The sequence below is a fragment of the Chiloscyllium punctatum genome, chromosome 38, assembly GCF_047496795.1.
Source record: "Chiloscyllium punctatum isolate Juve2018m chromosome 38, sChiPun1.3, whole genome shotgun sequence".
NCBI lineage: Eukaryota > Metazoa > Chordata > Chondrichthyes > Orectolobiformes > Hemiscylliidae > Chiloscyllium > Chiloscyllium punctatum.
In genome coordinates, this window is record NC_092776.1 from 14,223,751 (window position 1) to 14,250,919 (window position 27,169).

General features: G+C 41.9%; 1 protein-coding gene across 1 annotated transcript in view; it reads right to left on the reverse strand.

Moving 5' to 3' along the window:
* Nucleotides 1-530: 530 nt before the first annotated feature.
* The window catches only part of prom2 (prominin 2), an 89,399-nt gene continuing 62,760 nt past the window's right edge, over nucleotides 531-27,169 (reverse strand). The window contains exons 16-26 of the mRNA XM_072557224.1: nucleotides 18,765-18,849; nucleotides 14,397-14,543; nucleotides 13,085-13,156; nucleotides 10,770-10,859; nucleotides 7,642-7,695; nucleotides 6,024-6,104; nucleotides 5,628-5,696; nucleotides 4,993-5,082; nucleotides 3,935-4,047; nucleotides 2,573-2,596; nucleotides 531-1,717 (exon numbers count right to left, since the gene is read on the reverse strand). Of these exons, the coding sequence (XP_072413325.1) occupies nucleotides 1,702-1,717; nucleotides 2,573-2,596; nucleotides 3,935-4,047; nucleotides 4,993-5,082; nucleotides 5,628-5,696; nucleotides 6,024-6,104; nucleotides 7,642-7,695; nucleotides 10,770-10,859; nucleotides 13,085-13,156; nucleotides 14,397-14,543; nucleotides 18,765-18,849 (841 nt within the window). The 3' untranslated portion in view covers nucleotides 531-1,701. The remainder of the gene's footprint in view (nucleotides 1,718-2,572; nucleotides 2,597-3,934; nucleotides 4,048-4,992; nucleotides 5,083-5,627; nucleotides 5,697-6,023; nucleotides 6,105-7,641; nucleotides 7,696-10,769; nucleotides 10,860-13,084; nucleotides 13,157-14,396; nucleotides 14,544-18,764; nucleotides 18,850-27,169) is intronic.

Below are 27,169 nucleotides of genomic sequence, written 5' to 3' on the forward strand. Positions count from 1 at the left end.
ATCTGGGAGTGCTAGTCGAGGATTCTCTAAAGGTAAACATGCAGGTTGAGTCTGTGATTAAGAAAGCGAATGCAATGTTGTCTCTTATCTCAAGAGGGTTGGAATATAAAAGCAGAGATGTACTACTAAGACTTTATAAAGCTCTGGTTAGGCCCCATTTGGAGTACTGTGTCCAGTTTTGGTCCCCACACCTCAGGAAGGACATACTGGCACTGGAACGTGTCCAGCGGAGATTCACACGGATGATCCCTGGAATGACAGGTCTAGCATATGAGGAACGGCTGAGGATACTGGGGTTGTATTCGTTGGAGTTTAGAAGATTAAGGGGAGATCTAATAGAGACGTACAAAATAATACATGGCTTTGAAAAGGTGGATGCTAGAAAATTGTTTCTGTTAGGCGAGGAGACTAGGACCCGTGGACACAGCCTTAGAATTAGAGGGGGTCATTTCAGAACGGAAATGCGGAGACATTTCTTCAGCCAGAGAGTGGTGGGCCTGTGGAATTCATTGCCACGGAGTGCAGTGGAAGCCGGGACGCTAAATGTCTTCAAGGCCGAGATTGATAGGTTCTTGTTGTCTAGAGGAATTAAGGGCTACGGGGAGAACGCTGGCAAGTGGAGCTGAAATGCGCATCAGCCATGATTGAATGGCGGAGTGGACTCGATGGGCCGAATGGCCTTACTTCCACTCCTATGTCTTATGGTCTTATGGTCTTATTTCCAAATAAAGCCGCAGGGTTAATGCTGGTTCAGCCATGTTGTATTTTTACAGAAACTCTGTTGCATCAGCATCTGAGCATGTTTATGTAGTCTACCTAACTTTATTGACTCGATAAAATTAAAATGAATCCTAAATGATTTGTTTGATTATTGCCTATGAAGTTAATTAAAACTTTCTATCTCATTCTAATCCTAGCTGCAACTTCATGTCAATTTAAAGGTTAACTCATGGCATACCCAAATTTCCCTTTAACACTGCTGTCGCAAGAAGAGATTACAACCGCTTAGAAAGGAATGTAACCAAATGGTCCCATTCATGTATGGAATGAGCTGCCAGAGGAGGTGGTGGAGGCTGGTACAATGACAACATTTAAAAGGCACCTGGATGGGTATATGAATAGGAAGGGTTTAGAGGGATTTGGGCCAAGTGCTGGCAAATGGGACTAGATTAGGTTGGGATATCTGGTCGGCGTGGACAAGTTGAACCAAAGATGCTGTACATCTCTATGGATCTATTTGAGATGTTACATGAGGATGTTTGAGATGTTGCATGGTCAACCACATCAAGACATGCAGAAGGATGGGGAGTGAAGAGTTACCTTTGTCATAGTCACACAGGGACATTGTGATACTGATAAGAGCTGTTTACGTACTGCAGCAAAAGAGAACTGCACTACAAGGGAACTCCAATTGGAAAAATTCAAATTTGTAGCTCCAGGAAAGAGATATTTGGGGAACAACAAAACAGTCAAGACCTGTGCTGTACATGCATTCAGTGCATTTCAATTCAATTCAATTCATGCATTCAAATCACATATGTTGGAATTTTAATTCAGTACACAAAGGCAATATTGAACTTCAGAGGGAGCTCCTCAAGTATCGTTGCTTTATTCATTTTTTCCCACAACGGAGTCAGTCACAGCCATGATCTTTAGTATCTCAGTAAGATCCCAATGTCAGGTTTCCAAAAGACGGAATTATCAATACACTGGTTGCCTAAATCAAGACAGAGATAACGTTATTTATTTATTTTCCTTTTTTTTTCAACCTTCTTGCTCAGAGGTTGCAATTTTTTCATTTATTTAAAGAATATCAGTACCACTCTCAGTATAGCACTCAACAATAAGCGTGTTCAAATCATGTCACAACATGCATAAAAGTGATCATGAAGCTGTCAGATTGTGTAAAAATACATTTCCTTGGAATATCTAGGGGTGGAGAAGGAAAAAAAAAACAGTTCCAATGGACAGCTGCTGAACCAACTGGAATCTGGTTCCAGCTAAGAGAAAGAACGATTAGCAAGGAAAGGTGGATCCGGGGTAATTCCATTCAATAGTGGCCTCCTGAGAGTTTGTCTCTTTCTGTTCCTTCAGAAGCAAAGGGGAACAGGCAGAGGATCTGGTTGACCCAACCATCTTCCTATCTACCACCCCTCTCACCCTGATTAACCCTAAAAGGGTTAAACTGGATTTAAACTGGTGAAGAATAGGGGCTGGGCATAAATTTAAAGTTAGAACTCGACCATTCAAGAGTGAAACCAGGAAACATTTCTTCACAAAAATCATGGTAGAAATCTGGGTTCAGAATGGGAATGGTTGACTGGCGTTTCGAAGACTAAGATTAATTGATGTTCTTTTGGAGTAAATATATCAAGAGCATGGAGCAAAGATGAGCAAATAGAATTCAATCAACCAGTTGAATGACAGCACAGCCTCAAAGGGCTGAATGGCCTTCTCCACTCATCTGTTCTATCAAATTTTGGCTCAAGCAGGTACAATAAAGCTGACAATGCTCTGGAATGTTCAAGGGCAATCAGAGCCCAGTATTAAATCATTGATCTGTTCTACTCACATTTCCATCTGACAGTCAAAATTCCTGAAAGAATAGGAAAAAAAATGAGTGAGTGTGGTAAATGACAAACAGAAATATATTTGGCTCAGATAGCTAACTTGGGCTTCAGAATAATGCCAACAATCAGGTTCAATTCCCAGCCTGCCTGAGGTTGGACCCTGCTTCCTTGCCTGGGGGATCTTTAACTTGACAGTACTGAGGGAATGCTGCATTGTCAGTAGTGCCATTTGATAGCCACCTATATGACCACCAAAAGGCTACCTCCAAGGGCCCATTGGACTCAGCACTTAGTGGGAGGTCACTCCGATGTCAGGTATATCCTGATGGACTTGTATATGTTCCTCACAATTGGTCAATATTGTGTAATGGGATCTCCACTAGTACATGGCACGATGGTGAGGGAGAGCAACCAGAGCAGTTGTATACACTTTACCTGGGATTTAAAAAAAAGTGTCTCTGTTGGATGGAGGACTGAATATATTTAATGCCTGATCATTCATAGCTCTCTGAGACAAATCCAACTGCTGAGTGAAAAAATATCTTTTTATCATAATCCAAAGTGGATGCTACAGGGGCAATTCCCAATTCTGAAGACCTGGTTATGAAAACAAACTGGGTTTTCATGCTGGTAGGTCAATGTGGGTCCACATCAGGGTGTCTGGCCGGCCGAGGGTAAATAATGGAGCAGATTATACAAAGCATTTCTTAGCCCGTTGTAATCCACTGGCTTTGTTTTAAGTGCATATTATAAATAGTTTTGTGTTCAACCTTAATTTCTCTTCCTGGTTTTAATGGCGTACTGTCAGAATAAAGACACCCTGCTTCATGATCTTTGGCCTTCCGTGTGTTCAAATCTCATGTTGCATTTGTGGCATAGTCAGCAGGAGTCGACAGCATCAAATCAGGGTGAATGAAGTTGAAAAGTATCTGGCTGAGATGAAGCGAACGGTGGAAGAGTTGAAACTGAGTGGGTAACCATCTCCATTATTTACCATCTCCATTTTTTTCACTCAGAGGTTGGATTTGCCTCAGAGAACTATGAATGATCAGGCATTAAATATATTCAACACATGCTCAATAGACAGGTCTAACAAAGTGATGGAGTTTAAGAACAAAAAAAGGAGGTAGAGTTAAGGTAGAAGATTGGCCATGTTCTTTATGAATTATGGAGTAGGCTTGAGATGCTGAATGGTCCACTCCTGATCTTATATCCTTATTATACCAGTGAGTATACCATGGAGTATCTTATTAAACCACTGACTGCAAGAATATTTAATGGACTGTAAAGAGACTTAGGACACAGGGAAAGGTTTTGTATTAACGCAAGTTTTTCTTTCTACCTACTGGTACATCATTACTTACTCATATACATCTGAAATTGTCATGCGACGGTAGAATTTGGCCAGCTTCACTGCAAAAATGATACTTGGAATCAGGAATATTGTGCTCCAGCCCACACAAAACCAGAAAGCGTTCTATGAGAGACGGTTAGATACCATTAGTTCTCAATCTATATCAAATCTATTATGGACAGAAATTCTGTGAATTTTCTTTTGTTCCTCCTGAATTAAGCTGCACAGCTCCACACTCATGTCACATCCTCAACTGGATTCCTCACCTTCAAACTCTGCACCACCTTTTTTCAGACCCTCTACACTGTTCTCATCAAACACTCCCAGGACAAGTACAGCACCTAGAGTAAAGCTACCTATACACTCCTTGTAAAACACTTCCAAGATGGGTACAGCATGGGTTTAAATACAGAGCAAAGCATTGTCCCCATCAAACACTCCCAGGGCAGGTACAGCACAGGGCTACATACAGAGCAAAACGTCCTAAAAACTGCCCCTATCAACAGTTCCAAAATTTGTACAGCATGGGGTTAGATACAGAGTAAAATATCTTCACTGTACCCATCAATCACTCCCAGGAAAGGTACAGCACAGGGTTAGATACAAAGTAAATTTCACTCCACATTATCCCCATCAAACATTCCCAGCAGGAGTGCAGCACAATGTTAGATACAGGGAAGGTAAGCAAGGCATAAATTGTCAAGACATTTTCCAAATAAAGGGTTTTTTATCTCTAACAAAAACAAAATTTGCTCTTCTGGCAGCACCTTGTGGAGAGAAAGCAGAGTTAACATTTCAGATAGAGTCAGACCAACTGAGCCAGAAATGTTGACTCTGCTTTTCTCCTCCAATGCTGCCAGACTTGCTGAATTTCTCCAGTAATTTTTGTTCTCCTTTTAGATCTGCAACATCTATAGTTCTATGGTTTATTTTACAGCTTCTATTTCTATCGCTTGAGATTTAATCTAATGTTACTTCCAGGCAAGTTTGATCAATTCGGCCCTCAACTTTATCTTGACCAATTCCTTTATTAAGCCCCTTCCCTCTTTTCCACTACTATTATATTACCAAGGAATCCAAAAGGTACGAACAACCAATGATTGCCACGGAATCCAGGACATCTGCGAGAGGTCTGCACTGAGCCATATTCTCTGTAATCTGTTAAGAAAATCCTCAGTGAAAGCAAGAATTTTTCAGAGTCCACATCATTCTCAGTACCAATACTAAACAAGTAAAATTAACGGTGTAAGGAATTTCACATAATTTCTAAGTAATTCTCTCCTAGATACCCATCACTCAATGTAATGTACTTCCAGACACTTATCACACTGTGTAATCCTTTCCCAGGCACACATCACTAGGTGTAACTTAGTCCCACTCATCACATGGTGTAGCCCACTCTCAGGCACACATCATTTGGTGTAATTCACTCACAGGCACCCATTACACTGCATAACCCACTCTCGGGCACACATCACTTGGTGTAACTTACTCCCGAACACCACTCACTTAACATGACCCATTCCCAATTACCTATCTCTAGGTAAAATTCATCTCTCAGTTTGATTCACTCACAGGCAGCCATATTCTTTCTTTCTCCCAGGTTTCTACTGCCTGTCAATACAGTACAGTTAGCCACACAATGCCGGTGTGGTATGTATTTCCAACCTCAAAGAGTTGTTTGCTGATAGTAAAGGCCTTACCATTGTCTTGGTCCAATTCATATAGTAACTGAAATATTCAAGCTGACAATCCAGAAAAATCTTGGATTCCTGTAATGATGAGAAGTTATGGTAGTTGCATATTGATTTTTGTTGAAAATGTAATGGAGGGATGCTGCATGTGCACTGGGTCAGGCAGAGTATTTTCACCTGTAGGCATTAATTCAGCTACAACGACAAACTCTAGATTTCCTGTTTACTTAAGAGCTTGTGTGGGAAGCTCTTGTGTGAGGCAACTCTGTGGACTGTGCAATAGGCCATATCATACATTCACAAACATTACAAATTAATTCAAACCTAATTTTCAGCATGCCATCGATACATATAATCAAAGGCTTTTGTTCTGGAATCCTTTACAAATCATTTTGTCATACTCACAATTTTAACAAGATCCGAAGCTTTTGTATGGATCATATCCTGTGCAGAATCTATCCTCAATAAAATGGTATTTATGATCATCTAGATTAAAGTGTTAAATCACAATCAGTATATGGAAAATAGTCAAAATATATAACACAACCAGTGCACAGGTATTTAACAAGCAATGCACACAAATCAATGCAGTCACATATAATAGTCACTGTTTACAAACATTACAGCACATGCAGCAGCAGACCTTAAATATAAACAAATGATGTCGTCTGTATACATCGTATTATGTCTTTCCACACACATAGCCAATATATTATCAGAAAGTCAATGTATATACAACAACTAGCATTTGTCACATGTTTCAATTTAATAAAAATTCTAAAACTCTTCACAGAGCATAATCAGACAGTAACGGGCATAGGAAAGTTAAGAGTTAAGTCCTGACCTCCTTCACTTCAAAATGCACAGCCACATTGTTCCTGTAAAACTCTATGTATGTCCCTGGACAGAACACAGTGGAAAATCAAAGTGCTATGGACGAAGGACAATCCCAGCTCTAACTGTAGTAGTGACAGCCTTCTATTAAAGCTTCAAGAGCCTGCAGTATTTGTTGAAATTACCTGAAAATAGGATTTAATTTTTAAAAAGGAATGGAAAACTTATGTTATATATAACTTTTCATGACCAGTGGCCATCTCAAAGAGCTTTCTATCCAGTGAAGTAATTGTGAAATATAGACACTAATGTTCCAACAGTAAAGAGTGATCCCAAATGATACAAAATTCTATCATTTCTGGAAATAAGGAAGTGAATTCCAATTATTTTATTATCAGATGATCATTTGCGTGTTCTGTCCAGTTCTGACAATTTGTCAGGGATTCCAGTGTTGGAGGCAGTGCAGAGAAATGCTACAAGGACTGATCCCCTGTCAAGCTCTGTGTTATGAGGATGGACTACAGAAAATTGTGCTTTTTGGTCTTGAAACATTTTAGTAAGGTGGCCTCTCAAGAGTGCATATATATCACATAAAAGATAAATTTGGGAAATTACTGCAAACTAAATTGCCATGAAGGAATGAGGAAAAACTTAGAATCTTTAATCAGGACACTTCTCATGATGTAAATATTGATCAATATATAGAAGGATCTGGGGTGCGAAATCTTTGGAATCATTTAACAAACTTATTAAAATGCCAGGAAATAGGGACTGACTGGATTGATGAATTAAGATGGATTGAGACTTCCTTTAAACATTTTGTGATCAACAAACTTAACAATATCATCATACTTAAGGTAGTCAAGAATGAAGCCATGATCACCCATGTGATGATGCAACTACATAACTCAGCTGGGCATTTCTCTTTATTTGTTCATGGGATGCGGATGGTACTTGCCAAGTTAGCATTTATTGCACCTCCCTAATTACCTTTGAAAAGATCTTCAGCTCATAATGAGCATTACACGCAAATTGCAAACAGTACATTGACCCAGCCTGGATGACACTGGGCCAGTGGACAGTGGGAATAGCAGCAGCATTAAAGATAGAGAGTAAGGGAGAGCAGGAGCTAGATCAAAAAACGACATCTGAAAAACAGCAATGAAATAGCTTCAAACATATGGCTTACCTCAACGTGTGAAGCATTTTTCTGAAGATGTTCAATGTTTTCTTTCAATACTTCCTATTAATTCATACATCAAACATAGTCAACAAAACCCATCACATCATCATTCATTTTCCAACATGCAAGACTGAAACTCTACCCTCTTTTTTGACTGAGTTCTCCATCATTAAAGGCATTGACTCAATAATGGAGATGTTTCAGAGTCCCTTCAATAGCTCCTTCTTATTTCTGCCCTTCAGGTGTGAGTCCAGACAGTGAAAGAGTATGAGGTTGTGGCAAGTTCAATCCTCTCCTAATCCAATATCCATAAATATGTTCAATTTAGCAAGGGTCCCTGGATAATGATCCACAGGAATTTGATCTTTGACTGACCTCTCCCTCCCTAAACCACAAGAACACAGGAATTACTACATGAAAGAAAAACTAAGACTTATCCGGCTCACAGTCCATAATTCTAACACACAATAATGGAATTATTCAAAACACAGTGAGCAGTCTATAACAAACACAGACATGAGGTGAGGAAAACCCCCAAGTGGCTGAGAGACTTCGGAGCCTTAGATCCAAATCTAAAACTGGTCCTCTAAATTCTTTTTTATGTCCACCACACATCATGTCTCAAAGTCTTTGGATTCTGAAAATCCAAAATGTTATTTTCTGAAAACAATGTAATTTACATTTGAATTAATCATTTTTTCTGCTTACACTGCCTCCCTCAAGATCCAGATCTGTAGACGTTTTAAATTTCATTCATGGAATGTGAGCATTGTTGGCATAGGAACGGGTTAGGCCATTCAGCCCAAAAGCCTGCCACATACCATTGGATACAATCATGGTTAATGAAAATCTTCAATGCCTTTAATAATCAGAAATCTATCAAATTCTATCGTAGAACATACGCAGAGACTGAGCTTCTACAGTCCTCCGTGCAGAGAATTCCAAAGGCACATAGCCTTCTGTGTAAAAGTATTTCTTGTCATCTCCGAACCTAAGTGGCATCCACCTTATCTTTAAATTGTGCCACCTGGTTCTAGACTCCCCAACCAGAAAAGCATCTTGCCCATATCTACCCTGTCCATTCCTTTAAGTACTTTTAAGTTTCAATGAGATCAGCTTTCTTCTTTAAATTTCTGGAGAGTACAAGGACCAGTTTGCCCAATTTCTCCTTGTAGAACTTTCCCACCATCCCAGGAACATAGAACGTAAAAGCGCAGTACAGGCCCTCCTGCCCTCGATGTTGCACCGACCTGTGGAACCAATCTGAAGCCTATCTATCCTGCACTATTCCAGGTCTGCTGAACTTTTGTTGCACTCCCACTCTGGCAAAAATATTTTTCCTGAGATGAGTAGATCAAAGTTGCACACAGTACCCCAGGTGCAGTCTCACCAAAATCCTACACAATTGAAGTAAGACTTCACCATCCCTGTTTTCAAACCTTCATGCAATTAAGTTTCACATTCATAAGCTAATAGTTAGCTGCAAGTACATATTAGCTTTCAGAGAAGGGGTGGTAAGGTTCCACTCAATCTTTAGATTAGGTCAGAGTTCACCCTTGCTTAACATGGAGACTGTTCCTCTGGTCCTAATGTTCTGGACAATTGGTCTTGATTTACATAATCTTCTCCTTTTAGAATTCTACAAAAAGCAATTACACCTTCTCTCAACCTTCAATTTGATGACAAGACCATGCTCCAGAAACTCTGCAATTTCTATCTAATTCGAAGTAAGCGGGTTTATATGGCAAGTGTAGCCATTTTATAAATAGAATGCAGCATAATGTCAGCATTAGAAATCAGAAACAAAAACAGAATATGCTAGAAATACTCAGCAGGGAATTAAACACCTGTAAGGAGACTAGAGGAGTTAATAGTTTGGGTGTGCTGGAAGATTGATGGTGATGTGCTACAGTTCACTCAGGGAGTCTGAGTTCTTCTGGTAATATAAATCTTTATCAGCATGTTGTGGTCTGGTACTGTGGATAATGGTGGCAGAGGCTCCAATATCTTTTCCTTCACATGACTGTTCAGGAATCTCTTCCATTCTTACTATCTGCAATTAGTGTGTGTTGGATAGATTGTCTCCCCAATTCCTGCTGAACATTTCTAGTACTCTGTTTCTGTTTAAAGTGTGATGATTCACTCATATCAGAGGCTCTCCTCTCTTCACTTTGGCTACTGTTGTTTGAGGCTCAGTGAAGAAGAGATATAGGAAGCTATCTTCTTTTGTTCCCTGGTGACCCAATAGCACCTCACAGTGTCAAAGTGCTTAATTAGGTCTTTTACAATACAGTGGAATAAAGTGAAAACAGACACTATCGTGACTGCAATCTGCTTTTAAATAGCACATTTAGCAAAGAAGATCATCCCAAGATGCTTTACAGGAATAATACAAGTTAAAAGCTGACACTGAATCAAACAAGGAGACGTTAGCCAAATGTCCTGCTACTCAGATGCTGCCTGACCTGCTGTGCTTTTCCAGCACCACTCTGACCTAAACCCTGACCTAAATCTCTGTCTAGGTACTGGGTTTTAAGAAATGACATAAAAGGAGAGAGGTAACCAAGCTGTGAGGTTTGTGGATTAGCAGAACTTAGGTCCTCAACAATTGATGACATGGCCTCCTAAAGTGGAGAAATTAAAATAAGAGATCACAATTGCTGTTCTGTGGAGCTGGAGTAGGCAACAGAGGTAGAGAGTGGTGAGTTCATGAAAGATTTGAAGGTGAGGGTGAGAATTTTAAACTCTAGACATTGCATGTTGGAAGTCAATGTTAAGTCAATGAGCACATAGGTAATGGATAAATATAGCCAGCAGAATTTTGGATGAACTCAAATTCGGGTAGCACAGAAAATGGAAGACTAGCCAAGAGAGCATTGGAATAGTTAGGCCTATGCTGTGAAACTGGCTTCAGGCATGTTTCTGGAAAGAGGGACGGGGAATATGGTAAGGAAGTCAGTATGGTTGGTGTAGCATCAAAGAATTCGTTTGTTGAGTTTAATCAAGTTTGTTTTCCTCAGCCTTGACATTTCAGACCTTTATAAGTTTCCCATCTTTATTGCTCAAGTGTTGAATTATCATTTTGATGCTGTGATTGTAATGAAATATGTGAACACATCCAATTTAAAACTTACAATGTTTGGCACCATGTTCATCTGGATCCAGCTGTCCAGGTCATTCAGGCTTGCTGCCTCTTTGTTTAGTTCGGTTTTGATTGGGTCCATCTACAACATAATGAATTGCCACATATTAATATACACATCATTGGAATGGCAGCAGTCTCCCAATCTGAGGTAACGTCCACACAGGTTGATGTGTTTCTGCCCATGTGTATTCATGTCATGAGCACTGAGTGGCTGTTGACAGTTGTACGTTTAAGTGATGATATTTGAGATCATTAAGGTGTTAGCGAGTTTTGACAAGATTTGTAGCTCAAGTTGAAGCTCACTGAGCTGGAAGGTATATTTTCAAATGAACAAATGAAAATGAACCTTCCAGCTCAGCAAGCAAACTTACATCCAGAATCATTAATGTGTGCACTTATTAGCATCGAGCAATAATACATTTTCCTATTTCAGAGACCCAGGTTTGACTGGATAAAGCACATCTTCTCTGTCAAATGCTGCAAGATCTGGTAGAGCATGAAGAAAGTGAGAACTGCAGATGCTGGAGATCAGAGCTTAAAAATGTGTTGCTGGAAAAGCGCAGCAGGTCAGGCAGCATCAAAGGAACAGGAGAATCGACGTTTCAGGCATATTCCTGAAGAAGGGCTTATGCCCGAAACGTCGATTCTCCTGTTACTTTGATGCTGCCTAACCTGCTGCGCTTTTCCAGCAACACATTAACCTCTGGTAGAGCATGGGCTTGATCCCAAGTAAATCCCCCTTATGCTGTCCAATTGAAGGTTGCTGATTTTTATTTCACACATTCTCATGGTCTGAATGTTGCTGACTAACCCTTTGAAGGTGCTAATGACCCTTCTCCTAAAACATGGGTAATGATTTGGTACAGAAAAAAGGAGAAAGTGAGGACTGCAGATGCTGGAAATCAGAGCTGAAAATATTTTCAGATCAGTAATGATTTGGTACAGTTGAGAAGGCAATTAAGAGGCACAATATCTAGACCCAGAACAGATAAGATGACAAGGTTTTCTTCCAACAAGGACAGAAATCTATACTTGGGCTACTAGAATAGTTAGACTTCACTTTTACTAATACCAGTTTCTTTATTTAAATTTAATTCAAATTCTCAGAATACAATGATCATTTTGAAATCATGTTCTCTAGGACATGAGTCCAAGATTTTGGATTCCTAGTCCATTAACATAATCACTCCAATACTGTACCCAAACATCTTCTGCTTGGATGTATTCCAAGATGTTTCATTACATGACCCCACCAATTCTAACTGTTCCACCCCCCCCCCCCCCCACCCCACATTCCCACTGTGGCAACACAACATTTCCCTTGTTTGAAGAGGTTTAGGAGCTGATTGAAACAGGAATGGGCAAATGAATACATTTTCTCACTGCTGCTGGTTCTTACAAGAGGAGCGTCAAAGATTCTAACACATGAATTGAATCCTGCAATCTCCTTGTACTACTCTTTAATTTGTCAGTGGTAGAATGCTGGGATAGTGATTAGCTTTACAGCTGCTTTAATGCACTTTATTGGCATCTCCCCTACAGCACTGCTCACTGCAAGTTGCTTATTTCAATGTTTATAATGACAGAAGCATTGCAGCCTGTGTTATTCCTTCTATTCAAGAAGGAGGACAATGGCATCTCAACTGAACTGTCTAGTTTTAGGCGCAACTTAAATATTTGGAACATTTTTATGAATGTAAACATAGGGTAAAAGAAAGGGTTCCTTCATACAGCACCTTTCACGATCACATGTTGTCCCAAAATGTTTTAGACAATTACATATTTTTTAAAGCAAAACAAATGTAGGAAACTTATCAGCCAGCTTGTGCACAGCAGGATCCCATAAACAGACTACAATAATGAGTGGATAATCTGTTAGTGATTAAAGGGATTAGTATTTGCCAAAATATCATGGATACCTCCTTTGCCTTCTTCAGAGTGTCACTGGGTATTTTACATCCAACTGAGAGGGCTGACAGAGTGTTGAATTAACATCTCACCTGAAATATAGCATTTTGAAACAGAGCAACACTCCTTCAATAATGCACTTGCAGAGTTAGCCCAGATTTGGTATTCCATTCTCTGGTGTGTGACTCAGACCAATATAGAGACTGTCTGTAGAGATATTCCATGGAGTTATTTACAATGGTGATATATCCCTGTGGACTTGGTCAGTATCTAACCAGCCCTATCGGTTTCACCTCAATTAAAATTAAATTTGCCAAAATAAAATATAATTGAATAGAGAACCGAAAAGTGTGCCTTCTCTGCTTTCTGGCACAAGTCAATTACAAGTGAACTCACCAAGCTCTTTGAGGTATTTTGTAGTTTCCCCACAGTGATGTGCAGTTCCTGCTGAAATAAGGGCAGCTGCAGCTGAAAAACAGCAAATGGAAAGAAATGGATACCATCTAGAATGTAACACCATATTATTATATACCTACTCCAATTGTTCTAACCCCCACATTCTCACTTTGGGCCACTTGATATTCCTCCAGTGTGTCTCCCACAATGCCAACTCCAGCAGAAGTTGTTGGAGGGTTTTTGGGCTGGGTTGACTGGGGTCTGGCACGGGTGGTCAGCAGCTTCCAAAGCCAGTCAGGCCATGTGTGGGAGCCGCTGCACTGATCTACTGCAATGTAATGTTTATCTGTAATCTGTTTATCTGAGTGTAACATTTGTCCTTTTAACTAGGTCTTATTTCTATGAATCTTCTTTATTCCTCTTTTTGTATCTAAGATTGCACCATGAGAGGTGACATTGTAAAATTTTCACTGTATTCCAGTACATGAGTATACGTGATAATAAAACCAAATTCTAATTCCAAAGTCATATTTGCTTTGTGACCATCTACCCAGGTTAGAGTGACAAACGTGAGAGACAACTCCAAGAAAGTGCTTGCCAGTAATTTTCCCCTGATAATAATTCTACTCCAGTGGTTACAAATTCAGTAGATTGTTGGTGGATGCCTCACTATGGAACTGACCAGTTTAATTTTGAGAGAACACCCAAATGTTTGTAGCTAAATATAGAGAAAGAAAAGCTTGCCATTCCGTAATACTTTTCACTACCTCGAGGTGTGCCAAATGTTTTATAACCAGTGAAGTATTTTTTGAGGTGTAGTCTCTGTTGTAATGGAGGAAATGGCTTATGCACAGTAAGATCCCACAAACAGAAATGAATCACATGATTAGGGATGTGGGCCTCACCAGCAAGGACAGCATTTACTAACCATTCTTTGCTGCCCTCCGAATAAGTTGAATCAGTGCAGTCCTTCACGGTATGATTCAGTGACCCATGAGACCACTTTGAGGACAGTTAAAAGTCAAGCATACCGAGTTACTCACAGGCCTAGACAAAGCAAGGACAGAGGTTTCCTCCTCTAACAGAGAAATTGGTTAGTTGGGGTTTCTCTGACAATCCAACAGCTTCCTAATCACTTTTTTTTTATTATTTTCTATTTCAGTAGCTTGTTTAATTCAATTCAAGTTTCAGTTAATGAACTGTGTATCCAGTTCTTTGAATGACTAACTCAGCAACGGTACCACTTCACAAGTCAGTGCTTAAAGAAAGGGGTTTCTAAACAGAAACAAAAACAAAAAAGAAAGAAATTTACCTGCTCAGAGATGCTGGTAAAGTTCAAATCTTCAATACCAGTGGTTAAGAAATCTTTCAGAGTTGTCTTGCCCTTCTGATCCAGTAGTGTAATTCCTGATAAATTGACATTCAGCTGATCAAATCTACTTGATATGTCACCTGTATACTGAGAAAAATAAGACATCAATAATTTATGTGGAATAAAAGGAGTATGATTTGGGTGACTTCTTGGACTTTAAAATTTAAGCTATCATAGAACAAAATAAGCTGGTCTCTTGGGTCAACTACTCCCAAAGCCCATGTACACACTCTCCATCAGGGAATATAACCTCTCCCACCAGCCCATGGGCAGCACTATTCTAATTTTTGGTCCATAGACAGGAGAGAATGCTGAATCATGTTAAGACACTAGAAACAATGTGAACACGCAGAAATCAGGCATCTGTTTAGTTGATGACTGGATTTCCATTGGACCCCAATGAAAGAAATCTCAGCTGCCAAGAGCCGCTAGCCAATCAGAGCTTGCAGTTGGTAGAGCACCTCCAGGACTGTCAGTGAAAGGGTGACTACAGGATAGGTGTTTGGCGGGTGGGGGGGTGGTGGGAGGAGGGCAGGGTCTTGTGGGGTGGAGGTTGCAGGGAGAAGTGTGCCATGGGGTTTGAAAGCAAGGGTGGGGAGACGCTTTCGATGCCCACCTGCCTGCTCAATGCCAGTCCCTCTCTTGATCATGCATGAGCTAGAGTTTCTCACCTCTCCTGGAGCTGAAGTAACTGCAGTCCAGTTGGGAATAGGCTCTCAGGTTGTCACAACTTAATCAGTTAAGAACCTTATTAGCAGGAAGGCTGAGCTTGGAGCTCAATTGGAGCAGGGAAGTAGACAGGTCTCTGCGATGCCACTACCTGACTCATTAAGTTACCTTCTGAACTATAGGCCAGCCACCTCTGGGACCAGAACATTGTGCCCAAGTTTATGTCTATGTCCTTTTGAATGCCTCAATTGAACATGCCTCCACCACAGTTTAGCCAGTGCATTCCAGATCCAAACTATTCACCATGTGAAAAAGTTGTTTCTCATCTGCATTTGCTTCTTTTGCAAGTAATTTTAAATCTATCCTGTCAGGTTTTTTGATCTTCTTACAAAGAACTGTTTGTCCCTATTCACTCTGTCTGGACCGTCATGATTGTGTCAACAATCAGATCTCCTCTTAGCCTTCTCCAAAGAAAACAGTCCAAACTTTCCAATCTATCTTCATAAATGAAGCTTCTCATTCCTCGAACTATACTCGAGAACCTCCTCTGCCTTTGTCCTTCAAATCCTTCCTAAAGTGTGGCATTCAGAACTGGCACAATAGTCATGATCCTAATTATTCAATATGTCAAACTCTTTCCTTTATATCATCATTACTTTTTCTGCTTGCCTATAAATTATAACACCCCAGTAAATTGAAGCATGCACATTCACCAGGTCGAGCTATTGTAAAAAGATTGACTTGATCCTTGGTGCCTCACTGGGGAAATGAAACTGGTGTATTAAAATAAAAAGTTGCAAATCCATTGAGTCTTTCATGACCTGAAGGTGTTTGAAAGTACTTTACATCCAACTAAATACTTCTGAATTGTGGCTATTGTCACATGTACTGCGCTGTATCTTTCTATGTTCTATGTTCTATGTAGGAAAAACACCAGTCAAATTACACACAGCAAAGCTCCAACAGTGAGAATGACCAGATATTCTGTGGTTTCATTGGCAAAATAGTGGTCCAGAAAACTGAGGAAAACTATCCTGTTCTTCTTCATATTAGTGCCGTGAGAGGTTTAACACCCATGTGGCAAAACCTCAGCTTAACATCTCATGCAAAAGGTGGCACCAGTTCTGAAATGCCGGTCTCCCTCGGCCTAAATTGCATAGCTAAGCAGTAGTTCACAGCTAACTGGTCTTTGGATGCAGCACTGTGCAACTTACCAGTGGGTGGAACTGTATACTGCAGACGCTGGAGATTAGAGTCAAGATTCGAGTGATGCTAGCAAAGCACAGCAGATCAGGCAGCATCTGTTCCTGATGAAGGGCTTTTGCCCGAAACGTTGATTTTCCTTCTCCTCGGATGCTGCCTGACCTGCTGTGCTTTTCCAGCACCATTCGAATCTTGACAATGCAACTTATAGCCTTTGTACTGCGAGTATTCCTGCTTCATGTATGTCAAGACATTACAGTAATGCTTAGATAAAAGAAGCAGGGACCCAAGAAAAATACAGAAATAGTCCTTACATTCCTGCTTCTGATGCTGGCATTATTACTTTAGAATCCTATGGTGACAGTCCCTGTCCTCCTTCAGTTTTCAAACAGATTTATCATTGGCAAATGGGATGGATTTGAGTTCCTGATCTCCCTCAGGGTGAGTTCCCAAACTCAATTATACTTTCTGGCCCAGAAAACTACAAAAGAGGAGGCAGAGAATCCCAAAGGATGGGGGTCTGTCAAGTTGCCGCTGAGACAGATGGGCCTTCTGCCACACAAGGAGAAAGCAGATTCAGGAATTCAGTGGATCCCAGTGTCTTCATCCCCAAGGGTGAGAACACAACTTCAGCAGCAAAAACAATCCTGCTTCTCCCCACTGAATAGATAATTCCTCAATGCTCTTTATCTTATTGCATGCCAACTCTTTATATATAATAAAGCCTTTTCAGTTACTTTTTTTTATAAATCCATTCACAAGATGTGGTGTCACAGACCAGGCTAGTATTTGCCCAGAGGGCAATTAAAAATCAACTGCTTTGGGTCTGGGGTCACAAATTGGTCAAACCAGGTAAGGACCGCAGTTACCTTCCCTAAAGGGTATTAATGAACTGGATGGGATTTTACCAACAATGGTTTGATGGTCATCATTAGCTTCTTAACTCCAAAATTATTTTTAAATTACTAAATTCAAATACCACCTCATGGTAGGATTTGAACCCAAGTACCCAGAACATGACCTTGGTTTTTAGATTAATAGTCTAACCATGAGGGTATTGCCTCCACTCCATAGCTGTGTTGTGATTTCTGGGATGGGTCTGTTCCCATAGCCTTTCCTTTATGGAGAGTAAGAAAGAAGTGGAAAGCTGGGGAACACCACTTAAAAATGAGAACTCAGCCAGTTGAGCTGGCGAAGAGGAAACAAACTACATAAACCCAGAAAGAATAACTGGAAATGTCCAACACTTTCTCTGGGCATGACACTATTAAAAGGACCAGTTAATGCTACAAACAGGCACTACATGGACAGTCAAGAAAGATCAGCGGGTACTGAAATAACTCCACAGAGACCAGTATCCTGTCACCAAATCACCCTCTATTTACATGTGGACACTGACACTGATCCAACTCCCTCAGAGCCAGCTCTCAGAGTGAACAGGATGTCTGACACTCCTGTTCTTATCAGCCAGCCAGGCCTCCTGATTGGACCAGACTAACAGCCCCAATCAGGGAACTCCTGTTCCATGAGGTCCACCTGGCTGACCTTGTTATAATCACTACAGATACATTGTAAAGGTTTGATTCCACATAGTATGGAAACAGGCCCTTTGGCCCAACAAGTCCACACCGACCCTCCAAAGAGTAACCCACCCAGACCCATTTCCCTACCCCTGACTAATGCACCTAACATTATAGGCAATTTAGCATGACCAATTCACTTGACCTGCACATCTTTGAATTGTGGGAAGAAACCAGAGTGCCCAAAGGAAACCCACACAGACACGGGGGCAGTATGGTTTGTCCAGCCTGTATCCATTCAATTCCTATCAACTTGGTCTGGGACCATGTGATCTTCTGAGTGAAGTGAAAATCTAGGCTGAATTTAGGAAAAGCAAGTCTGGAAAAGTCCTTTCTGAAACCCTTAGTTGATCAAAATTAGTCTGGAAGCCCAAAACAAGATAGCAATCAGGAACGAGAGTCCTTGCTGATCTAGGATCCAACTGTCAAGTGGAGTCCTGCTCAGCACACCACATAGCACCCCCAGTTTATTGGATGTGCCAGATCCAATATAAATCTGTGAGCTTTTGTTGCCTTAGAGAATTGTGAATGCTCTCTCATTAAATATCTTTAAGGCTATGATGGACAGATTTTTGTTCTCTCAGGGAAATGGGAAATGAGCAGGAAAATGGTGGTGAAGTAGTGGGCCTTGTTGATTGTCTTGAAAAGGTGAGGGGGCCAGAGGGCTTATATGAGCTACCCATCCTATTTCTCACCTTATGTTCAATGCCCATCAGATAACTGATCCTCTGAAGACAAAGTCCAAACTCGTACAGTCATACCGTTTGTAACAACTGCTTCAACTTTATATTCAACATTAGATCAAAATTATCAAAACAACTGAACCTGGCTAACACCCAACTGGTTACAGACTTACCTTACTCAGGTTCAAATATTCATCCAGGCTGAAGCTCTGCCCTAGTTTCAAGGCCTTCCATGCAGATTTGTTATTGTGGCAGTCACTGTATACAGAAAAAGGAACTCAGTGTGCAAGTGGTCACTAAGAAAGCATACAGAGTCATAGAGTCATAGAGATGTATAGCACGAAAACAGACCCTTCAGTCCAACCCGGCCATGCCAACCAGATATCCTAACCTAATCTGGTCCCACTTTCCAGCACTTGGCCCATTTCCCTCTAAACCCTTCCTATTCATATACCCATAGAAAAGGATGCAATTGTACCAGCCTCCACCAACTCCTCTGGCAGCTCATTCCATACATGCACCACCCTCTACATGAAGAAGTTGCCCCTTAGGTCCCTTTTAACTTTTTCCCCATCACCCTAAACCTATGCCCCCTAGTTCTGGACTCCACCATTCCAGGGAAAAGATCTTGTCTATTTCTCCTATCCATGCCCCTCATGATTTTCCAAAATGCAGCACCTTGCATTTGTCTAAATTAAACTCCATTTGCCACTTTTCGCCCATTGGCCCACCTGATCAAGATCCTGTTACACTCTTGAGTTAACCTTCTTCACTGTCCACTACAGCTCCAATTTTGGTGTCATCTGCAAACTTACTAACTATACTTCGTACGTTCACATCCAAATCATTTATATAAGTGACAAAAAGTAGTGGACTCACCATTGATATTTATGGCACACCACTGGGTCACAGGCCCCCAGTCTGAAAAGCAAACTTCCACCACCACCCTCTGTTTTCTACCTTCAAGCCAGGTCTGTATCCAAATGGCTAATACTCACTGTTTTACATGAGATCTAACTTTGCTAACCAGTCTTCCATGAGGAACCTTGTCGAATGCCTTTCTGAGTCCTCCCACTTCCTCCAGACAAAAGGGGTAGCCATGGGTTCCTGTATGGGCCCCAGCTATGCCTGTCTCTTTGTGGGCTACATAGAACAGTCCATCTTCCGTAGTTAAACCGACTCCACTCCCCACTTCTTCCTCCGCTACACTGATGATTGCATTGGCGCCACCTCGTGCTCCCACAAGGAGGTTGAGTAGTTCATCTACTTCACCAACACATTCCACCCCGACCTTAAATTCACTTGGGCCATCTCTGATACCTCCATCCCCTTCCTGGACCTCGCCATCTCCATCAACGACAACCAACGCAACACTGACATTTTTTACAAACCCACCAACTCCCACAGCTACCTGGATTACACCTCCTCCCACCCTGCCTCCTGAAAAAATACCATCCCGTATTCCCAATTCCTCCACCTCTGCTGTATCTGCTCCCAGGAGGACCAGTTGCACCACAGAACGCACCAGATGACCTCCTTCTTTCAAGACCATAATTTCCCCTCCCACGTGGTTGAAGATGCCCTCCAACACACCTCATCCACATCCCACACTTCCGCCCTAAAGCCCATCCCTCCAACCACAACAAAGACAGAACCCCCCTGGTACTCACCTTCCACCCCACCAACCGTATCATCCGCCGACATTTCTGCCACCTCCAAACGGACCCCACTACCAGGGATATATTTCCCTCCCCACCCCTATCTGCTTTCTGCAAAGACCATTCCCTCCGTGACTACTTGGTCAAGTTCATGCCCCCCAACAACCCACCCTCCCCTCCTGGCACCTTCCTCTGCCATCACAGGAATTGCAAACCTGTGTCAACACCTCCCCCCTCACCTCCATCCAAGGCCCTAAAGGAGCCTTCCACATCCAAAGTTTCACCTGCACTTCCACAAATGTAATTCATTGTATCCGTTGCTCCCGATGCGGTCTCCTTTACATTGTGGAGACTGGGCGCCTTCTTGCAGAGCACTTTAGGGAACATCACCGGGACACCCGCACCAATCAACCCCACCGCCCCGTGGCTGAACATTTCAACTCCTCCTCCCACTCTGCCAAGGACATGCAGGTCCTGGGCCTCCTCCATCGCCACTCCCTCACCACCCAAGACCTGGAGGAAGAACGCCTCATCTTCCACCTCGGAACACTTCAACCCCAGGGCATCAATGTGGACTTCACCAGTTTCCTCATTTCCCCTTCCCCCACCTAACTCCAGTTCCAACCTTCCAGCTCAGTGCCATCCTCATGATCTTCCTTCCCACCTATCCGCTCCATCCTCCTCTCCGACCTATCACTTTTATCCCCATCTCCATCCACCTACCTTCCCCCCAGCCCCACTTCCCCTCCTATTTATCTCTCTACCCTGGAGGCTCCCAGCTTCATTCCTGATGAAGGGCTCCTGTCCGAAACTTTGACTTTCCTGCTCCTTGGATGCTGCCTGACCTGCTGTGCTTTTCCAGCACCACTCTAATCTTGACTCTGATCTCCAGCATTTGCAGTCCTCACTTTTGCCTCTATATAGATCACGTCTACTGGTCTGTCCTGAGTTTTATACACAGAGTCATTGCATACAAAAGCCAGGAAGTTATGTTCAAGCAATTTTTTTAAAAACCCAGTGAGTATGCTGTTTTCATTCATTGATATGACACTTTATGAAAAACAAGAAGGGCCGTATTTTCTCCACCTGCTTCAATAACAGTTTGGGGGCTCATCATCTGAGATTTAGACAGGTTTAGACAGATTCAATCAGAGATTTGGACAGGTTTGAGCTAATTTGGGGTACAAAAGATCCCAGCAGATTTAAACACTTGGACATTAGTGTTCTAGATCTTCAAATAAAACTTGTTTAATTTTGCTTTCTTGTGGGTGGTTAAATTAAAAGTGAGGGAAATGGCTCTTTAGATTGCTAAAGAGGTTCTTGGCTTTGAAGATGCTGCCAAGTTTACCAAGAAAGTTTAGAAAGGCAGAAGAAGACAGAGACTGTGTGATTTTTGAGGTTAAGTTAATATGGTTTTAATAAGTGTCCTATTGGAACAGCATAATATTTTTACAGAGTTGGAGTCAGAAAGTAAGCAGTTAAGAGAAAGGGTGGGCTTAGGTTTGTGAATAGTTTTTGTTTAATGTTCAATTTTAGACTCAGAAAATAAATCAATGTTATTTTCTTTAAATAGTGGAATTTAAGAGTTCTCTGTCACTGGTTTTAGTTTAATTAACAGAAGGGTCTCGCCTCCATGTCATAACTGTTATGAAGCAATAAGTCAAACCACTCTGTTAATTAAACCAAACACCCAGAAAACCTCGTCCCACCTCAATCTGTTCAAATGTGAGTGACAGAAAACTCCCAAATTCCACAATTTAAAGAAAATAACACCATGACAGCCAGAGTTTGTAATATGTCGAGAACAGTAATCCAGGCTGAGATTTTCCTTAAATTGACCAATTAATGGCCAGTGGGAGAACTCACTGTCCAAAATTGAAGCAGCAGGTGGGCTCTCAAGGTTGAAAGTTCAACTACAGGAGCACCCCCAGCTAGGAGGATGCAGCAGCCTGTCTTTTCCAGTAAGAGACAATGCTCTCAGTGGAGGCTTCTTCTCTCCAACATTTAGACTGAAATAAAGAATTTAGCAGTCAGGCCACCATTATGAAAGTGGTAGCTCTTGCACAGAGCATCCAGGATTTGTAGCTGAAGTCAGGTAGGCAGAGAGAGACTGCCTGCAGCACTGAAGCCCTGTCAACCCCTGGGTAGCAGCCTCCAAACATCTAGGCTATTCAAACAGATTGGTGTTGATCTGTAACATAACTCAACACTTGTCCCACCCGTACTTTTATTTTAACATCTATACTTTAAACTTTAAATCTGGTTAACATTATGGTAATGACCACTCCAGCAAGAAGATTCAAAATATTGTCTCTTGATATGCAACAGCATTACCATCACTGAGCTCCCACCGTCAACATTCTGGGGTTATCATTGAACAGAAACTGAACTGGAACTAGTCACATAAATACTAAGGCTACAGGACCTGATCAGAGGTTTGGTACCTTGTAGCAAGTAAGTCGCCTCCCGATTCCCCAAAGCCTGATAACTATCTACAAGGCACAACTCAGGAGTGTGACGGAAAACCCCTCAATTGCCTGGAGGAGTGCAGCTCCAAAAATACTTAAGAAGCTTGACACCATTTAGGACAAAACAATCTGCTTGATTGGCACCACACCCACCAATATTCACTCCCTCCACTATTAACGGTTCAGTAGAAGCAGTGCATACCATCAACAAGATGAACTGTAGAAATTTACCACAGCTCCATGGACAGCACCTTCTAGATCCACAACCACTTACATCTAGAAGGACTAGGACAGCAGATACATGGGAACACTACCACCTGTAAGTTCCCCTCCAAACTACACACCATCCTGACTTGGAAATGTATTGCTATTCCTTCAATGTTTCTGGGTCAAAATTCTGGAAGTCCTTCCCTGACAGCATAATGGGTCTATCTACATCAAATGGATTATAGCAGTTTAAAAGGGCTGCTTACCATCACCTTATCAAAGGCAACAAGGGATGGGCAACAAATGCTGGCCCAGCCAGCGATACCAATATCCCATGAATTACTAAGGAAAAAAACACGAAATAATCTGTGTTGCGTGATGTTGGTTGAGGGATTGACATTAGCCAAGACACAAGGGATAACAACCATGCTCTTCACAATAGAGCCATGGAATCTTTTACAGCCCATAAACAGGCAGATGGAGTCTGCTAAATAAGAACCTGTGGTATCTGGGGCAAGGTACTGGCATTGATAAAGAATTGGCACACTGGCAAAAGGTTAAGTGTGGGGATAAGGGAGTCTTTTTTAGTATGGCAGCTGATGAACAATGATCTTCCACAGGGGTCCTGTTTAGATCACAACTATTCACGTTATACATTAACGATCTGGACAAAGTAGCTGAGGGCATTGTAGTTACATTTATGGATAACACAGAGACAGGTGGAGTGACAGGTATTGTTGAGAAGGTAGGGAGGCTGCAGAAGAAGTTAGGTGAAAGTGAGGACTGCCGATGCTGGAGATTTCAAGAACGTGATGCTGGAAAAGTACAGCAGGTCAGGCAGCATCTGAGGAGCAGGAGAATTGATGTTTCAGTCAAAAGCCCTTCATCAGGAATGAGGCTGTGAGCTGAGGGGGTGGAGAGATAAATGGGAGGGGCGGTGGGGCTGGGGTGAAGATAGCTGAGAGTGTGATGGAGAGTTGAAGGTGGGGTAATGGTGATAGGTTGGAGAGGAGGGTAGAGTGGATAGGTGGGTAGGAAGATGGACAGGTCATGAGGGCGGTGCCAAGTTGGAAGGTTGGAACTGGGATAAGGTGGGGGGAGGGGAAATGAGGAAACTGGTCAAATCCACATTGATGCTGTGGGTTTGGAGGGTCCCAAGGCAGAAGATGAGGTGTTCTTCCTCCAGACGTCGGGTGGTTAGCGAGTGGCAATGCAGAAGGACTTAGACAGGTTAGGAGAGTGGGCAAAGAAGTGGGCACAGTGTGGAAAAGTGTGAGGTTATGCACTTTGGTAGGAACAATAGAGCCATAGACTGTTCCTAAATAGGGAAAGGGTTTGGAAATCTGAAGCACAAACAGACGTAGGAGTCCTTGTTCATGATTTTCGTAAGGTTAATATGTTAGTTCATTTGGCAGTTAGGAAGGCAAATGCAATGTTTGCATTCATTTTGAGAGGGCTAGAATACAAGAACTGGAATGTATTGCTGAGGCTGCATGAGGCTGTGCTGAGGAATATTGTGAGCAGTTACAGGCCCTGTATCTAAGGAGGGATAACCTTGGAGGGGGTCCGGGCAGGTTTACAATAATGATCCTGGGCTTGACATATGAAGAGCGGCTGAGGACTCTGTGCCTGCACTCAGTGGATTTAGAAGGATCAGGGGGTGGGATCTGATTGAAACTTACAGAATACTGAGAGGCCTGGATCAGTGGAAGTGGAGAAGATGCTTCCATCCGTAGAAAAGACTAAGACCCAAGTGCCTAGCCTCAGAATGAAGGGACGAGATGAGAAGGAAGTTCTTCAGCCAGAGGGTGGTTGATCTGTGAAACTCATTACTGTAGAAGGCTGTGGAGGCCAAGTCATTGGGTGTATTTAAGACAGAGATAGATAGGTTCTTGATTATAAAGGGATCAAAGGTTACAGGAGGAAAACAGGAGAATGGGTTTGAGAAACATATTAGCCATGATCGAATGGTGGACTCAAATGGCCTAATTCTGTTCTTATGATCTTGCAGGCCTCTGTTCAACAATTCATCCAAAACATAGCACTCTCCCAGCTTGTACTGGACTGTCATCCTTGTTTTTGCCTTAAGCCCTCAAGTGGGACTCAAAACCAAACAAGTCAGAGACACGAGTGCAATCAGCTATGCCACAGCTGACAATACCTTTCACGCAATAACTTTGGTTAATAAACTCTTATCAATTTTCAGTTTTAATACCAGCTGATCTAGGATAAATTGCCATTTGCCGAAGAGAGACACAAGCTTCATCAATCCCTTTGCATGAGGACACGTTTCTTCATTGCAAAAATCCTGAAAGATCTGCCTCTAGTTTTTTTTTAAGACTTTGCCCTGCAGTCTTGAGCTCCCCAGGGAAACTAGTTGTTTTTTACTTAATCTAGCTGCAATACTTAATTTCTTGACAACTACAATAAATCACTTCTTAATCTCAAGGAATACAATACTAGTTTGACCTCTCTTCATAATATGACATTGGGATTCTCGGTATTATTTTGGTGAATCTATGTGACACTCCCCCCATCAAAAATTTCCTAAGGTGTGGGAATCGGAAGTCCGCAGTGAGACACATGGTATGGCCAAACCAGAACATTGTGTAGCTGAAGCATGACGTTGTCCCCCTTGTGATTATTTTTAATTAACTTGTTCAGGTATGTTTTGACACACTCCCAGGGTAGGTGCAATAGGAAGGGACACTATCACTGAGTCACAAGATCCTTCTGACCCTCTTGTATTCTGGTCCATTAGATGTAAATGTTCAATTCAGCAAAAAATGCAGAGCAGAGAATGATTAGATTCGATTCCCTTCGGCCCAACCAGTCCACACCGAACCTCCGAAGAATAACCCACCCAGACGATTTCCCTCTGACGAATGCACCTAACACTATGGGCAATTTAGCATGGCCAATTCACCTGACCTGCACATCTTTGGAGTGTGGGAGGAAACCAGAGCACCCAGAGGAAACCAACGCAGACACGGGGAGAATGTGCAAGCTCCACACAGACAGTCACCCAAGGCTGGAATTGAAGCTGGGTCGCTGGTGCTGTGAGGCAGCAGTGTTAACCACTGAGACATCATGCTGCCCCACAGCAGGATGGGAAATTTCAAATTGGGATCAGCATGTAACTGAAATTTACAGTTTAAATTCTCCAGTTCCAAATCTTAAAGCGGGGTGACCATTGGGAGAGCATTTGGGCTTAGTTAATAAAAGCTGACAAGCAGCAGGCTGGAACACAGGCAGCATCAGGAGCTGGAGAAGTTGACGTTTCGGGACTTCTTCAGGTTACACCTGAAATGTTGACCTCTCCCCCTCCTGATGCTGCCTGGCTTGCTGTGTTCTTCCAGCCTCCTGCTTGTCTGCTTTGGTTTCCAGCATCTGCAGGTTTTCTTGTCTCTAACTGAGTTAATAAAAGCAGCAGCTGGAAATGGTCCCTCTATAATGCAATTTAAAGGACCAAATTTCAGAGACATGGCTGCAGATGGCAGATTGGGACTGGTACACTGAAGCATACACAATATTTAGGAAGTATAGGAAGTTTGGAAAATGTGCGGGGTGACTCTGTTAGTCAATGATGTTATTTGCACCATTGGGAAAGATGATGTAAGTTAGAAGTGTGGAAATGGTTAAGGTAGAAACAAGAAATAATAAAAGTTATGTGAATAGTGTACAGGCCTCCTAACAGTACCACATAGTCGGGTGGACCATAAAGGAAGAAACAATAGGAGCTTGTCAGAAAGGCACTGTGATAATAATGGGAGATTTTTAATCTGTGTGTAGACTGGAAAATTCAGACGAGTAAAAAGCAGATTAAGTCGGAATTCATAGCATGTTTTCAGAATAGTTTCATAGAACAGTATGTTTTAAGCCAACTACACCTGGTGTTACATACTCAGAGAGGATCTAATTAATACTCTCATGATGAAGGCACCCCTACCGAACCACAGCCATAATATAATTGAATTTTACACTCAATTTCAGGAATGGAGACATTTTTTAAAAATTTAAATAAGGGCAATTGCGTAGGCATGAAAACAGAGCAAGCGGAAATGAATTAGACCATAACACTACGAAAATACAAGGCATAGAAGCAAAGGTAAGCCATTTAGCCCATCAGGCCTGTCCTGCTATTCAATCTCACCCAATAATCCACAATTCCTCTTTCCCGCCTTCCTCCCATCACCCCCTTACTGATTAAAAATCTGTCGATCTCAGCAAATTGGCAAATTAGTT